The sequence below is a fragment of the Crinia signifera genome, chromosome 11, assembly GCF_055691185.1.
Source record: "Crinia signifera chromosome 11, ASM5569118v1, whole genome shotgun sequence".
Taxonomy (NCBI): Eukaryota; Metazoa; Chordata; class Amphibia; order Anura; family Myobatrachidae; genus Crinia; species Crinia signifera.
In genome coordinates this window covers 53,764,755-53,781,897 of record NC_139227.1, presented here as the reverse complement: position 1 = coordinate 53,781,897, position 17,143 = coordinate 53,764,755, and the positions used below count along the sequence as shown (strand labels likewise).

The following is a 17,143-nucleotide window of genomic DNA, read 5'->3' as shown; positions in this document are numbered from 1 at the left end:
AAACCTGCAGTCCATCTCAGCGTTTCACATTCCAGGAGAGGAAAACCAAATTGCAGACTTCTTGAGTCGCAGTACATTAGTTCCAGGCGAATGGGAACTAAAGCAGTCGGTCTTCCAGCTAATAGTAGAGCACTTCGGCATGCCAGAAATAGATCTCATGGCATCATCAGTCAACAAAAAAGTCCCTTGATTCTTCTCAAGGTACCAGGTGCAGGGGTCGTGCGGGATCGATGCCCTGTCGCAGAAGTGGAACCATGCTCTAGCTTATGTGTTCCCACCTTTTTCCCTCATTCACAGGGTACTGTGGAAAATCAGGACAGAGGGGTGTCAAGTGATAATAGTCCTGCCATTCTGGCCCAGGAGGGCTTGGTTTCCGATGCTGGAGAGTATGGCAGTAGCAGAGCCCCTGTTCCTGCCAGTCTCAGTGGATCTGCTGTCCCAGGGACCAGTCACATGTCAGGATCCTCAGAAACTGTCGTTGACGGCGTGGAAATTGAAAGGCAGCAGTTGAGAAGAAAACATTTATCGCCAGAAGTGATTGAGATACTTCTTCAGGCTAGAAAAAAGGTGTCGTCCAAAATTTACTACAGAGTGTGGAGAGTATTTGCTAATTGGTCCAAAGGAAAGTGTAAATTTCCAAAGGCGATTATATCACAGGTGCTGCAATTCCTATGTGATGGTTTCAACAAAGGGCTAGCAGGGTCTACGCTGAAGGTACATATATCAGCATTAAGTGTCTTGTTGGACCGAAAACTCGCTGATCACAGTCTGATAAAAAGTTTTTTTCAGGCTATCAAGAGGATTCGTCCGAGGATTCGTTCTATGATTCCACAATGGGATCTTAATCTGGTCTTGAATAGACTCATGTTAGCTCCTTTTGAGCCATTAGATAGAGCAAACCTCAAGTTTTTGACTTGGAAAGTGGCCTTCCTGGTGGCGATCACCTCAGCCAGAAGAGTCGGAGAGCTCCAAGCTTTATGTATACAGGATCAATACTTGAAGATTTTTCAAGACAAAGTAGTCTTAAAGACTAAGCATTCCTTTTTGCCAAAAGTGGTATCTTCTTTTCACTTAAATCAAGAAATTATATTACCTTGTTTCTATCCCAATCCGTCAGATAAAAGAGAAGAAAAGTTACACACGTTGGACGTGGTCAGAGCCATTAAAATTTATTTGGACAGGTCTGCAGGTTTCAGACAGTCAGAGAATCTGTTTGTGATTCCGCAAGGGGCGAAGAAAGGATTCGTGCCGGCGAAACAGACGATTTCAAGATGGCTTAAAGATGTTATTTCTTTTTGCTACAGAAAAGTAGGACGTCCAGTCCCGGAAGGTATTAAAGCACACTCCACAAGGGCAATGTCGGTATCATGGGCAAGAGAGGCGAATGTATCAGCCAGAGAAATATGTCAGGCAGCCACGTGGTCGTCTCTTCACACATTTTCTAAACATTACGCCCTGGATGTGGCAGAAGTGCGGTTTGGGGGTGAAGTCCTGAGGCAAGCCTTGGCTTGAGGTATTGTATGGCCCTCCCTACTGCTTTGGTACATCCCAATGTAATGGCTGCCATGAAGTATGAAGGAGAAAGCAAGGATTATACTCACGATAATACCTTTTCTTCGGAATACTTCATGGCAGCCTATATATTTTTTAGCCCTCCCTGTTTCTGTTTTTTCCCTAGGATCTGGGCGGAGACATTCAAAAGACTATGGTCAGAGGGGAGGTGCTCAGCTATATAGCATATGGAAGAGGAGGAGTCTGGTCCTAGGGGAAAAAACTACCTGTCTAATTGAGAGAGAGGGATGAACCCAATGTAATGGCTGCCATGAAGTATTCCGAAGAAAAGGTATTATCGTGAGTATAATCCTTGCTTTTTCTTGCATTGTATGTTCTGCTGCGTGTTAGGGCTGCTGTGTGGCTGTTAGCTGCTGCTTCAATCCCTCCCTGCGATTGCAGCGCATTGCTCAGCCTATTTCTCACAAAACCATAGGGTACAGGGTGTTGAGTCATTTATTTACTTCACACTAATATGTCCAGGGGTAAAGCACTTAAGGAGACGGGAGCTCATTTGCTGCGCACTTGCACCTCGTGTGCCGTGGGTCTGTCCCCTCATGATGAGGTATATGGCGACCTATGCGCATGCTGTCATACCAGTCAGCAGGAGGTATCGGCCGCCTCATCTACTAATGTTCTGGACCTGCAACAGATTCTAAGCAAAAAGCCATCTAAACATTCAACATAACTGAGGGACGACCCTTCTCAGCTCTTGGAGGACACCAACACTGAGACAGACTCCGATCAGGAGGAATTGGGACCTGAAGCCGCTGAGGTTGCACTCCCTGCAGATTCTCAGTATTCCCCACCTAGGGTAGATGTGGAAGCTCTGGTTAGAGCTGTTAGGGAAGATTTGGACATGGGAGAGGACGAAGTCCCAGTACCTAAGGGCACTGTCTTTAAACATAAGAAGGTATCCTCGCTTTTCCCTAAATCAGAGATGTTGGAGGAGGCCTTGGGCTACCCCTAATCGTGAATTTCAGATTTCTTGGCAATTTCCCACCCATTGTCCTCTTCCCCCGGAGGATCATGTTAAATAGGAAAATCCTCCCCCAGTAAATGCACACATAGCTTGCTTAGTGAGGGTCTCTACTTTGCCCATCCCCAATACCGCTTCCTTTAAAGGAACCGGACAGAAAATTATCTTTCTGAACATTATTTATGCGCACGCAGGCACGGTCGCTAGACCTGCTTTGTCCTCGGCATGGATAGCTAAAGCTCTGCTGGCTTAGTGGGTGGACTCTCTGGTCAGGTGTTTGTCTAACGGCACTCCCAACAGGCCGCCTCTTTCTTGGGAGAAGTTGCCTTGGATGCAGCCTTTCTGCCTTCTACTGCAGGGCCTCGACCCCATGCTGCTTCCTTTCGTTCCTTTCGCCCCACAGGTAAAGCATGTGGACAGTCCTTTGCCTGATTTCAGCCTTCCTGACCGCCTAAGCAACGCCGGAGACAGTCCTAGTCTACCCGTCGTCTGGAGCCCAAGTAATCAGACCAGCCTGCTGCCTGACTGGGCGGACCTTCACATGGGAGGTCGTCTACTGAGATTTTCCACTGCATTGCTGGACTAAACAGCAGTCAGTTGGGCCCACGATGTCGTCACGCAAGGCTATGTTCTCACGTTTCGACATCACCCCCCTCTCAATTTGCAGAGGGATCTGGATTCGACCCCTCTTTCAATCCAGGGTGGTTGTGCCGGTTCCACCAGCGCAATGGGGACTGGGTTTTTACAACAGTCTCTTCCTGGTTCAGAAACCCAGCAGGGCCTATCGACTGGTACTCAACCTCAAGTCCCTCAATGGGTTACTCAGGGTTCCGAAGTTTCGCATGGAGTCCCTATGTTCCATCATCCTGGCCTTGGAACCAGGAGACTTCTTGGCATCTCTGGATATCCAGCATGCCTACCTTCATGTGCCCATTCGTCCAGATCATCAGCGGTTCCTCCACTTTGCTCTGCTGGCCGGGCATTTTTAATTTTGTGCACTGCCCTTTAGTCTGTCGACTGCACCCCGTATATTTATGAAGATCATGACCGAAACTCTCCGACTGCAAGGGATCAGAATCCTCCTTTACTTAGGAGGCCTCCTTCTGTTGGCTCAGTCTCCGGAGGAACTCCTGGATCACATCCAGCGAACAGTGACCCTTCTCCAGCGGCATGGCTGGATTATCAGATGGTCCAAATCTACCCTCATTCCATCCCAACGGGGCTCTCTTGGATTCAAGAAACAAAGACATTTTTATGAGCATCTCTGTGTGTGTGTGATATATTTAGACACACACCCCACCAACACAAACACAAAAATCGGGCGCACAGTACTAAAAAATTCATGCACAGAAATTGGTGTCAATTGCTGCTCTCAAAGAGGACCTCTGTGTCACTCACTGTTAATTATAAAATACACAAAATATACCAATTTTTAAAGAGAGCACATATGACACTTAAGTAAAATATACAATTTATTTAATTAGCAGACTACAGATTTGAATTCATTTAGTTAAAAACAATGATATAATTAAAATATAGGCCTGAAATCAACGTAATTATAAACAATATAATAAAAATAAAATTACATTGGGGATATTCTCTTAAGATTTTCTGCTTTTAAATTGGTGCCAGTATTTCAATCTGGCTCGCACTTAGCTGTGAAATAGGATTCTTGGATTCAAGGTTTCAAAGGGTTTTCCTGCCAGTAGACAGGTTCCAGACACTCCAGTCCAGGATTTTCTCAAACGCAAGGCTGTTTCCATTCATACCTGCATGCGGGTCCTGGGCTCGATGGTTTCCACCTTTGAGATGGTGGACTATGCCCAATTCCACTCCTGTCCACTTCAACAGGACCTTCTAGGCAAATGGGATGGTTCACACTGCCACATCAGGGCGCAGCGGATTGTTCTCTCTCAGGAGGTTCACCTGTCCCAAACATGGTGGCTTCTCTCCCAGAACTTACAGGTGTGTCGTCCGTTTTGGATCCGAGATTGGGTCCTTCTAATGACGACCGCCAGTCTGCGCAGATGGGGGGCGGTCTCCTGTCAGAGGTCGTTCCAGAAGTAATGGTCGGAGGCGGAGAGCCATCTATCGATCAACCAACTGGAGCTGAGGGCTGTCTACAGAGTTCTTTGTTTGGCCCTTCCGTTACTTCATGGTCGCCCCGTTCAAGTCCAGTTAGACAATGCTATGGCGGTAATGTATTTCAATCACCAGGGGGGCTCTCGCAGTCGGGGAGCCATGGGGGAGGCCAGGTGCATCTTTCAGTGGGCGGAGAAATGCATCATGGGGATATTCATCCTCGGGGTTCTAAACTGGGAGGCGGACTTTCTCAGCCCTCCACGCTGGGGAATGGTCACTTCATCCAGACATGTTCACCCTGTTGTTAGACAGATGGGGGGTTCCGGAAGGGGACTTGATGGTGTCCCACCACAATCGCAAAGTCCACAAGAGATCCAGAAGCTTGTCTCACGGATGCTCTGTCAGCTTCTTGGCAGTTTCAGCAGATGTACGTATTTAATGCAATATCTTTCCTTCCCAGGCTTCTCCGCAAATTCAAAGCAGAAAGGGGAACCCTGATTCTGGTGGAGCCGGATTCGCCCAGACGGGCCTGGTACGCGGATCTGATGGGCATGTCGATGGATCCTTCCTTCCATCTTCCTCTGTGACTGGATCTCATCAGTCAGAGTCCGTTCTTGCATCCAGATCTGTCATATCTACATTTTACAGGTTGGCTATTGAAACGTCCCTCTTGCGGGCAAAAGGATTTTCCTCCAGAGTAATCCGGATGATGCTTTGAGCGCACCGACCTTCCTCGGTGAGGACCTACCACCGCATTTGGAGAGCTTTCTTTTCCTGTTGTACGGCTAGGGGTCTTAAGCCCAGGACTTTTCGATTGTCTAGGATTTTGTCCTTTCTCCAGTTCAAAGAGGAGAAACGTAACCCAGCCTCCAAACAGAATTGGAAGAATTCTATTCCAGAGTAAACTGACTTTTTTTCTGGATGTCCGAACCTTTTTGTAGGGGGTGGTACACATCCAGTCTCCGTGTCCCTCCTATGGCTCTGTGGGATCTCTTTGGTCCTTCGGGCTCTGCAGCCTCCCCTATTTGAGCCTTTGCGATCAGTCGACCTTCCGTGGCTCACCTGGAAGACAGCCTTCCTGCTGGCAATTGCGTCTGCAAGACAAGTGTCAGACTTTTTGGCCCTATAGTGTTGCTCGCCTTATTTTTTTTTCCATCTGGATAGGCTGCTCCTCTCATTACTTAAGGTTGGTATCCAGATTCCACCAATAGATTGTGGTCCCCGCTATTCGGCACTCTGGACAGTCAACGGAAGAGGATTCCTTAGATATAGTCCATGCCCTTCGCCTGCATGTGAGATGGACAAAGTCTTTTTGCAAGTCGAATGCCCTCTTTGTCCTGTATGGTGCCCACAAGCGGGGTTAGCTGTCATCTAAGCAGACTGTGGCCAGTTGGCTCAGATCGGCTATCTGCCAGGCCTGTTTGATCACTGGTCTTCCAGCCCCTGAGGGGGTTTGGGCTCACTCCACGAGGTCGGTGAGTACCTCTTGGGCTGTCCGTGGGGGAATACTGTAATCTACTGATCGTCCCCTCCTACTTTCCTGCGCTTCTATGCGTTTGATACCTTTGCGTCCGGGCACTCGGATTTCAGGTGGAGTGTCCTTAGGCGCGTCCCCACCCTTGAGATGTTGCTTTAAGACGTCCCAGTGTAGCCCTGTGTCTCTTATGGCTCGAAATAGAAAATTAGATTTATGATGTTACCTCCCTGATGCACCTGCTGTTATGTGTTTATACGTTATTACTGGTATGTTAGGCCTGTTGTTTGTGGCCTTGTATGTTATACAGTCTCTTCCTTCTCTCTCTGCTCCTGCCCTGGGCTTGTTTACTAAAACTTGGGGTGGGGTATAGAAGGGGGAGGAGCCTGGCTTCCCGAAGGCAGAAGTTTTTTAACCCATTGGTGCCTGCCAGGTCCATCACACCTATACCCAGCATCAGCCCTGTGTCTCCTATGGATCTCTAAGAAAGAGTGAACTGATAAGAACATAAATCTCATAATACAGCTTGTGCTCCTATCAAATATAGACGAGCCGGCACCAGCAGCAAAACAAACGGACGTGTTTAATAAAACAAAAAGTCATAAAATCCCAGTTTCTACATTCTGATGGAAATCAAAATGGATCAATGGGAAGCTCTAGGGAAAAGTCCTCTATATCTAAGAGGCTGCTGTCCAGGTATCCTCTCCCACCTGAGGAGTGTAAGTTATGGGGGACAAACACCCCCCCCCCCCCTCCTACTCGGTTCCCATGTAACCCGACTGGTTAAACAGTCGGTACTCACTGTTACTACAGGGTCCCCCTTACAGACCAGTGCATGGAACAATGCCTTAAGTCCATCTTTGCGCTCACAGGGGCGATACAAAGACTCACTGTGGCTGCATCCTGGGCTGCAAAAGCTATTCTGCCATGGCTGCAAGTGCTGGAGGATGAGTTGGCATCTGATGCATCAGAGGATGCCAGACTATGTGTCTCTTATCAGACAGGCAGCATTGTATATTATGGAGGCTCTGTCTGATGCTGGTGTATTGGCCACAAAGTCCTCTGCCAATTCTGTACTGGTACATCATATCTTGTGATTACCACCCTGGAAGGCTGAATTAGAGTCTAGAAAGACCCTAGAAATGTTACCCTTTAAAAGGCGACATATTGTTTGGGGAGGAGCTTAACAAAATTGTATCTTCTCTGACAGCTGCCAAGACCGCGTGTCCCCCATCAGCTCTCTCGCATTGACCTAAGGTTGCTCCTTTCATCCCCAAGGCAAGGCCAGAGGCCAAAGCTTCCCTCGCACCTCCAGTTCATCTAAGCTGGCCAAGTCTAAGCCCAAACAGGCCTGGACCACTAGACAGCCCCCAGCTAAACACGACAAACGTTCAGCATGACGGGGCGGGCCTCCCTCAGGTGGACCCCAAAGTGGGAGAAGCCTGACAAATCTACATCATGACAGGGCTGGCCTCCCTCAGGTGGACCCCAAAGTGGGAGGCTGACTTCTACACTTCACACAGCAGTGGCTCACCACCACAGCGGTCGCTTGGGTGAGAGAAGTCGTGTCTCGGGGATACTCGGTATCATTCAAAAGACACTCCCTATTTGCACAGGCCTCATCCAACCCGCACAAAGCGGAAAAGCTAAGGAAATACTACACTCCCTGCTATAATCCCATGTGATTTGTACCGGTCCCACAACATCAAAAAGGGATCAGATTTTATTTGACCCTGTTTCTAGTTCTGAAACCAAATGGGACTTACATGCTAATTCTAAACCTAAAGGCACTCAACAAGTTTGTCAAAGTGCCGAAATTCTGCATTGAAACCTTGTGGAAATGATGTTGGCAATGGTGGTGGGGGACTCTATGGTGTCTCTAGATATACGGGAGGCTTATTGCATATCCCTATTCTACCTTCACACCAGCAGTTCCTCCGCTTCGCCATCCTATCCCGTCATTTTCAATTCCAGGCACTCCCATTTGGCCTGGTGACGGCGCCCAGGATTGTTACAAAAGTCATGGCAGCCTGTCTATGACAACAGGGCATTAGAGTATCCCCTTACTTAGACGACCTCCTCCTAGTGTCCAAATCACCGGGGGTTCTGTCCGCACACCTGCAGACAACAATAGCTGTTTTTCAGCAGCATGGAAGGCTTCTCAGTTGTGAGAAATCCTCTCTATCACCATCACAACAGATGCTGCACCTGGGAGCACTGCTGGACTTCCAATCACAGAGGCTATTTCTAACACCAGACAAATGTCAGACTCTGCAACAGAGTATACGCCAATTCCTTCAGTGTCTCAGTCTTGATTCACCTGACAATGCAGATCCTGGGCCTTATGGTAGCGATGTTTGACATGGTCAAATATGCACAGTTTCATTCACGCTCTTTACTGCGTCACATCCTCCTAAAATAAGATAGACCGCATCATCGAATCAGAACCACATTCATGACTCTGACTCCATAGGTTCGGTTATCCCTCCATTGGTGGCTTCAACTATCACATCTGAACCAAGGACTACCATATTGGTTCACCAATTAGATTATCTTAACCACCGACGCCAGCCTACAAGGCTGGGGAGCTGTTGTAGAATCCCGATCCTTGCAAAGGCATGTGGTCCCGCTCAAAAAGAAAGGATTCTCCAAAAAAGTAATCCAGACAATGCTCAGAGCTGGTAAACCCGCCTCTGCCAGAATATACTAGAGAGTATGGCATACATATTTCTCCTAGTGTGTGGCTCTGGGCTATGACACGTAAATGATCATAACATCAAGACTGTTTGCTTTTCTACAGAGAGGTTTAGACTTAGGTCTGAGACTAGCTTAATTGAAAGCACATATCTCAGCCCTTTCCATCTGGTTCCAACGGAAGATTGCATTTATTTCAGACATACGTACTTTCCTCCAAGGAGTGATATGTATCCAACCTCCATATGTGCCACTAACGACACCGTGGGATCTGTCCTTAGTGTTACAGGCTTTAGGATAACCTCCTTTCCAACCACTGCACACACTGGACTTCAAGTGGCTCACAGCTAAGACTGTTTTCCTGTTGGCAATTGCATCTGCTAGCCGTATATCGGACTTGACTGCTCTCATGTCACCCCCCTTTTCTTACCTGTCACTCGGACGGGTTGGGATCATTTGGTCTATTGCATTATGGTCGAAAGTCATTAGGTCGAATCCATTAGGTCGACATGATTCTAGGTCGACATGGGAAAAGGTCGACATGATTCTAGGTCGAAAGGTCATTAGTTCGACAGGTCATTAGTTCGACAAGGTCATTAGTTCGACATTGTCTATGTCGACATTCACAAGGTCGACATGGGGTTTTTCACTGTTTTTTTACCTGAATGTCAACACAGTCGACATGGACACAGTTTAAAGTGCACTGCATCCCCTCGCTGCGCTCGCTATGCGTCGGGCACGGTGCCTCGCTACGCTCGGCACACTATTTTATTCTCCCACCACGCCCTAGTGGATGGTAGGGCATGAAATACCGCCTGTCGGCACATGTTGGCTCAAAAAACAGTGAAAAACTCCATGTCGACCTTGTGAATGTCGACATAGACAATGTCGAACTAATGACCTTGTCGAACTAATGACCTTGTCGAACTAATGACCTGTCGAACTAATGACCTTTCGAACTAGAATCATGTCGACCTTTTCCCATGTCGACCTAGAGTCATGTCGACCTTTTAGCATGTCGACCTAATGGATTCGACCTAATGACTGTCGACCATAATGCAGTAGACCAAATGACCGCATCCCACTCGGACAGGGCGGTTCTGAGAACCAGATCTACACAACTTCCTAAAGTGGTTTCCAGGTTCCATATGAACCAGGAATTTTATTGTCCCTGACTTCAACTCAGAGGATCTGTCTCCGGCTGAGCGTCGTTTGGATGTAGTTAGGGCTCTAACTACATACGTTACCGTACTGCTTCTAGAGGCATTATTTGTTTTCTACAAAAGGGGCTGGCCAATGAACAAACAAACTGTTGCTCACGGGATACGATTGGTCACTCAGCAGGCTTACCAGCAAGCTGATTTCCCATTACCACCGTCTATTCATGCATAGTCTACCAGGTCAGTAGGTCCCTCATGGGCGGCACGCCGGGGGGCGTCCACTGCGCATTTGTGCAAGGCTGCAACGTGGTCATCTGTTCATACATTCACAAAGTTCTATGCATTGGACACGTTCGCCTACCAGGATGCTTCCTTTGGTCATCGGGTCCTTCTGACACCTCAGGCTGGTACCCTCCCTTGAGTACTGCTATTGTACATCCCCAGATGTCACCCTGTGGGGGCCATTAAACCCGAAGAAGAAAACAAAGAGTTATGGTAGACTTACCTTCAGTTAACTCTTTCTTCAAAGTTCATGGGACCCGCAGGGCACCCACCCTTATAGGCCTGAGGTATTCCTTCTGACATACAAGATGTGATTTCAATGACCTTGGTCACTACTTCCCTCACTCTAAGTGTGCTAGTATTATCATCACCTGTCTTCTTCCTTCTCCGCTTTATGCTATCGGCTGGTTAACAAACCGTAGGAGCTGAGCATGGAGGCAGGGTTATAGGGGAGAGGAGCCGTGCATCCTGGGATGTCTCAAAGATTTGCTGATTGGTGCTATGGTCCTCTGGATCCGCATACAACCCGATGTCAGCCAGTGGGTACCATGAATCTCGAAGAAAGAGAGTAAACCAAAGGTAGGTCTACTATAACTCTCGTTATCCCTATGTTCCTTCCTCTCTCTCAGGCAGCTCTGTCTACTCCTGAATGCTGAAAATATTTTCCACTCCATGGCGGACATCTTGCTGCGGGAGGAAAATCTGAAGTTTGCCTCCACCATGGTTCAGAACCTAAACAGCATCTTACTGACCTCATCTGAGCTTTTCCAGCTCCGCAGCCAGTTGAAGGACCTGCAGACCCCCGTACGTATGTGCCAATGCTCCGTCCTCATCAATGTATCACCCGCTGTCCTGGGCTCCCACTTGTGCTCGCTATACCTGCTATACTGATCACCCGCTTGTGTGCACACCAGACCTGCTGTCTTGAGTGCCCACCTGACCATGCCATGTCCACTGTCCTGATCACCCGTTTGTGCCCACCTGGCCACGTCCGCTGTCCTGAGCTTCCACCTGTGCACGCCCGCTGTCCTGAGGGCCCGCCTGTGCACGCCACGCCCGCTGTCCTGAGGGCCCGTCTGTGCACGCCACGCCCGCTGTCCTGAGGGCCCGCCTGTGCACGCCACGCCCGCTGTCCCGAGGGCCCGCCTGTGCACGCCACGCCCGCTGTCCCGAGGGCCCGCCTGTGCACGCCACGCCCGAGGGCCCGCCTGTGCACGCCACGCCCGCTGTCCCGAGGGCCCGCCTGTGCACGCCACGCCCGCTGTCCCGAGGGCCCGCCTGTGCACGCCACGCCCGCTGTCCCGAGGGCCCGCCTGTGCACGCCACGCCCGCTGTCCCGAGGGCCCGCCTGTGCACGCCACGCCCGCTGCCCCGAGGGCCCGCCTGGGCACGCCACGCCCGCTGCCCCGAGGGCCCGCCTGTGCACGCCACGCCCGCTGCCCCGAGGGCCCGCCTGTGCACGCCACGCCCGAGGGCCCGCCTGTGCACGCCGCGCCCGCTGCCCCGAGGGCCCGCCTGTGCACGCCGCGCCCGCTGCCCCGAGGGCCCGCCTGTGCACGCCGCGCCTGCTGCCCCGAGGGCCCGCCTGTGCACGCCGCGCCCGCTGCCCTGAGCTCCCGCCTGTGCACGCCACGCCCGCTGCCCTGAGCTCCCGCCTGTGCACGCCACGCCCGCTGCCCTGAGCTCCCGCCTGTGCACGCCACGCCCGCTGTCCGGAGGGCCCGCCTGTGCACGCCACGCCCGCTGTCCGGAGGGCCCGCCTGTGCACGCCACGCCCGCTGTCCGGAGGGCCCGCCTGTGCACGCCACGCCCGCTGTCCCTGAGCTCCAGCCTGTGCACACCAAACCCGCTGTCCTGAGCGCCTGCCTGATCGCGCATTACTGACCATCCTGAGCGGTGCAGTTGTTGGGTGCTGCATTCAGGGGATCCCAGGAGTAATGGTTGTGTTCTCTTCCAGGAGAGCTGTAACCTGTTCTGCTGTCTGTATCGCTCATGGTGTCACAGTCCTGTGGCTACAGTGTCTCTCTGTTTCCTGACACAGAACTACAAGCATGCCTACCACCTCATCCAGAAGTTGTATCCTTCCTCACTGTAATGCCTGGTGTAACCTGGCCGCGCTGTCTAGTTGTATCCTTCCTCAGTGTGACGCCTGGTGTAACCTGGCCGCGCTGTACAATGGTATCCTTCCTCAGTGTGACGCCTGATGTAACCTGGTCACACTCTCTAGTTGTATCCTTCCTCAGTGTGACGCCTGGTGTAACCTGGCCGCTCTGTCTAGTGGTATCCTTCCTCAGTGTGACGCCTGGCGTGACCTAGCTGCGCTGCTCACTTGTTGCTCCTTAGCGTCCGTTGCCAGCGGTGACCTGGAGGTGACAGTGGATTTCCTGACAGAAGTGGATAAGTTGGTGCAGCTGATCGAGTGTCCCATTTTTACATGTGAGTCCCACAGAAGATCAGATACCTCCCACCCTGCTTATACGTGTCCTGGGAGTTAGTACACGCCACACTCACTCACATACACACCTGTGGCATCACTCGCATACACACCTGTACAGCCCGAGTACACGCCATCATTCACATACACACCTGTACACGCCATAACTCGCATACACACCTGTACATCCCGAGTACACGCCATCACTCGCATACACACTTGTACCACACAGATGCCCGGTGATATGGGAGAAATATGTTGTTGCAAGGTGCTTAGACACTTTGAGTAGGCTACATGCGGGCTGCATACGGTACATGCTGTATACATGCGAGTTGCATATAATACATACTGTGTGTGTATGTATGCATGTGTATATATAAAAAGCACTTACCCCCCTTGGTTGTAGAAGGATAGGAACCGGCACACGGGTGGATGGTGAAGAAAAGTTGATTTATTGTACAAACATGATTGCACAAAACGACAGCTGTACACCTGACAGCTGTTTCAACCGAAATAAAAGGTTTTCATCAGAGGTGAGGCACACAGTAAAAGAGCCTGCTTAAATAGCTGAAAATTGCGCCAAAATGCATATGTAAATTGGGCCAACCAGGCCTCCACTGATTTGCAGCTGACTTCAATTACAGTGAGTGACAGCTGTAGTGGGGGGCGCGGCTCAGGCAGCCTCATTGGGATTTCCCAGAGTGTAAGCACTAGGCTAGCTCCAGGAGTCCCATATCTGCCAGTGTGTGGCGGACGGCAGCTGTCTGTGTGCGTACAGACAATGCCGTTTGACACGCCAAGAGAGGTGGTGACGGGGCTGGTGGGGACAGTGGGTGTCAACTGTGGTGTTGGGCTATAACACCGCTGTACAGGACCACCTAGGTCTGGTCCTGGGGAGCGCGCAGGATTGGTTGTCCATTAAACATTGACAGTGTGTACAGAAATAAACATTGCGTGGGTGTATAGACAGTTTAGCATGTCGACCACCATAATAATACATGGTATTTGTAGACTCTGAGGCATCTCGTATTTGGAGACATAACAAGGGCATATGAGCAACATGTTTTGCATAGATGAGCCGTCAACATGGATGCATGCCGGCTATATACTCTCAGCCTAATAGTATCTTCGTGTTCACTCAATCGAATAATATATGCATGTAGCTCCAGGGCACTCTGAGCCTTAAAGTCTCCTGATCACTCATATGAGTCATACTGTGTCAACACTCATGGTATGTCGACCATGTAAATAAAAGCTATAACACTCGGCGGTGTCGGAAAACCGTTACATAGGATATTTAATTCTGCAATGACTACAACACTTGGAGGTGTCAACATACACTTATAGTCAACTATATGGATGCTTGTACAACCTGCATAGAAGGCGCTAGGTAGCGATATGAACAGATGTCAATATACAATAATATATTTATGCATGATCTCAATCATGCCAACAGAGATAAATAGCACTCGGCGGTGCAGCAGATAAACATATACAATAAGCCACATCATTAGCACACGGCGGTGCATGGAGGTGCAGATATATATATGATGCAATAGAACAGTTCTGTTAATGGAAAGTCCACAGTCACAGAAAGCAGCCCATCTTGAAGTCTTCATTCAAGCCCAGCGGGGCTTGGCACTTCAATTTAAATATCCAAGAGAGCTCTCTTTGGAGAAGTAGTCTCTCTCTGTTGCCACCATATCTAAGTGGTGGTATGTGGTCAAGGATGGTGCACTTTAAATCCACAACCTTGTGGCAGCGTTCCAAAAAATGTCTTGCGACAGGGAGATTCTTAAGGTCACTTTGGGCAATGTTGGGGTCAGTACTTTTCTTGATGGACGACCGATGTTGGTTAAGTCTCTCCTTTAACATGCGGGATGTCTTACCCACATATAGCATTTTACAGGGGCACTGAAGGGCATAGACGACAAACTTGCTGTTGCAATCCAGGTGGAACTTTATGTTGAACTCTTCGCCATTAGATGGATTTGTGAATTTACTGCCAGTCAGTAGGAACTGGCAGTTGACACATCCACCACACTTGAAAGTACCTTTTCTTAATTTGAGCCAGTTATGTCTAGAACCCACGCTGGGGTTAGACTTAGTCTTGACCAGTAGATCCCTGAGGTTAGGGCCTCTTCGGTAGGCAAATCTGGGTGGTCCTGTGATCTCTTTCGAAAGGACCGGATCACTCGACACTATGTGCCAATGTTCATTAATTTTCTTTCGAATCTGCTTGGAGGCCACCGTATAGGTGCTCACGAAATTCATTCTGTCACTTTTCTCTTGTGTTGTGGTCTCCTTAGCCTTCAGGAGATCATCACGTTTAAGCTTCAGGACTTTGGTGTATGCTTCTTCCACTTCTATGGTGTCATATCCCCTCTCCAGAAACCTCTTTTTCATCAACTCCATGGCTGTTTTGGCATTTTTAGACTCTATCTATTTGCTACATTTGGAAAAACAGCTAAGCCGTGTTCTACATGTTGTGACAAATTGAGAAAAAAAGCCAAGATGTATGTGGACACATCTGTGTATATATATGTGTATGTATGTATGTATGTATGTATATGTATGTATATGTATATATATATATATATATATACACACACACGGGGGTATATATTAGGCGGCACTCTCGGATTTCGTGATGAAAACAAACTCCTTTATTGGCCCGACATGTTTCGGGCGTCTGCCCGTCCTCAGGGATCAATATCAACACACACAGTGATACAATTTAAACACACTTCTAAGAACCCGCCCCCAACACCTTTACATTACCTGGCGCCCGTTTCACCTGTGATTACCCATGCGGGCTCCGTCTCCCGGCGTCCTTCCCCTCGTCGCCCCGGCCGTGACGTCATCGGGGTGTCCGCCTCTCAGCGTCCACAACCATTCCCGTTATGCGCCGCTGTTCCCCGCTGGTCAGGACTTCCGGGATCCAAGCCTCACTCTGGGCATCACTGTGTCCGGTTGCCTAGGCAACTGTGCTATCTAAAAATCACAAAAATGCATATTGAAAAAATACATATTAAAAAGTGCAACTTTTAAGAGGCTATTAGCTAGCCATTTTAGGAGGCTCCTAGGAGCCATAAAAACGTGAACATACAAGTAAAAATTTTAAAAATACGATACATTGCAACTTGTTACAATACATTATATGTGAATAGACGCTGGACAAGCTCTAATGCATTCTTGTGTTACACAGTTTCTCAATGTTTAATTCTTATTATTATAGTGCAATTACTATTTTTCTGTGTTAAAATATTACAATGTTATTATTATTATTATGCATTAGTTACAATCCATCATCTTTTATCTTTTATTTTCTGTCAGTTAAGCTATTAACGGATATTTATATGGGCAATGCTAAATTAGTCTTCTATGCCATCCCTATATATTACAGAAATCATTCATATAAAGTTTTGCATCCCATGTTGCTCATTCAAGCCCCTCGGAGCCAAAGTGTCCAGGATGTGTATTCATCTGGCTTCTGCCTGCAACAGTAATCTACCCCTGTTGCCCCCTCTAATATTTTGGGGTATATGGTCTATGATCTTGGACCTCATGCTGGCAATGCTATGCTTTTTTGTATGCAATGCCTAGCCACTGGTTGATCGCTGGTTCCTGTGTTTAGGGCCTGCCTGATGGAAGAGCGATGGTTCGCCATGCGCTCTTTAAATTGGCATTCTGTCTTGCCCACGTAGTATAATCCACATGGGCAAGACAGAATGTAAACCACGTATTTGGTCGAACATGTTACCAAGTGTTTTATGGGGATTTTACGCCCTGTGTGCGGATGACAGAGTCACCCGTCATCATGGAGCTACAAGTGGTGCACCCCACACATCTATGGCAACCCTTTGGGCGCAACATAAAATGTGTGGGGGCCACTGTCTTGGTCAATTTAGTGATGTCAGTTTTAACCAACATGTCAGCCAAATTACGCCCTCTCCTATAGGCTGGCATAATTCTTTCGTTTTTTAAGCTTTTTAGATCAGCATCTGTCGACACAATGGGCCACAGTGATTTGACTTGTTTAGTGGTATTTTCACTGTCGGCTGCATATTGTGTCACCCATGGTATTCTCTCTTCTAGTGAGCTATTTTTAATCTTTGGCTTTAACAGGTCTGCTCTGGGTTGGTTACTTTCTTTTTTATTGCAAGTAACTCCTCTCTGCTGTATCCTCTTTCTTCAAATTTTGACTGCATCAAGTCCAGATCCTCCTTTGCCTGCTCCTCATTACTGGTGATTCTTCTCACCCTGAGCATTTGAGAATGTGGGAGACCATGTCGCAAGGCCCTGGGATGACAGCTTTCCTGTCTCAACAGGGTATTGAGATCTGTCTCTTTTACAAATATAGATGTTATGATTTGATTATTCTCAATTTTGATTTTTACATCCAAAAAATTAGCTTCTTTACTGCTCATATTGTATGTTAACTTGGCAGGGCTGGAGCTAGCGTTATGTTCTTCTAGTATGGTTCT

The 17,143-nt window shown here is 48.7% G+C and overlaps 1 protein-coding gene across 4 annotated transcripts in view; it reads left to right on the top strand.

Moving 5' to 3' along the window:
• VAC14 (VAC14 component of PIKFYVE complex) overlaps positions 1–17,143 on the top strand; it is a 119,134-nt gene that overhangs the window by 89,536 nt on the left and 12,455 nt on the right. For all 4 annotated transcript variants that reach the window (XM_083164492.1, XM_083164491.1, XM_083164490.1 and 1 more), the window contains 3 exons: positions 10,852–11,026; positions 12,180–12,298; positions 12,579–12,658. In XM_083164492.1, coding sequence (XP_083020618.1) covers positions 10,852–11,026; positions 12,180–12,298; positions 12,579–12,658 — 374 coding nt within the window. The remainder of the gene's footprint in view (positions 1–10,851; positions 11,027–12,179; positions 12,299–12,578; positions 12,659–17,143) is intronic.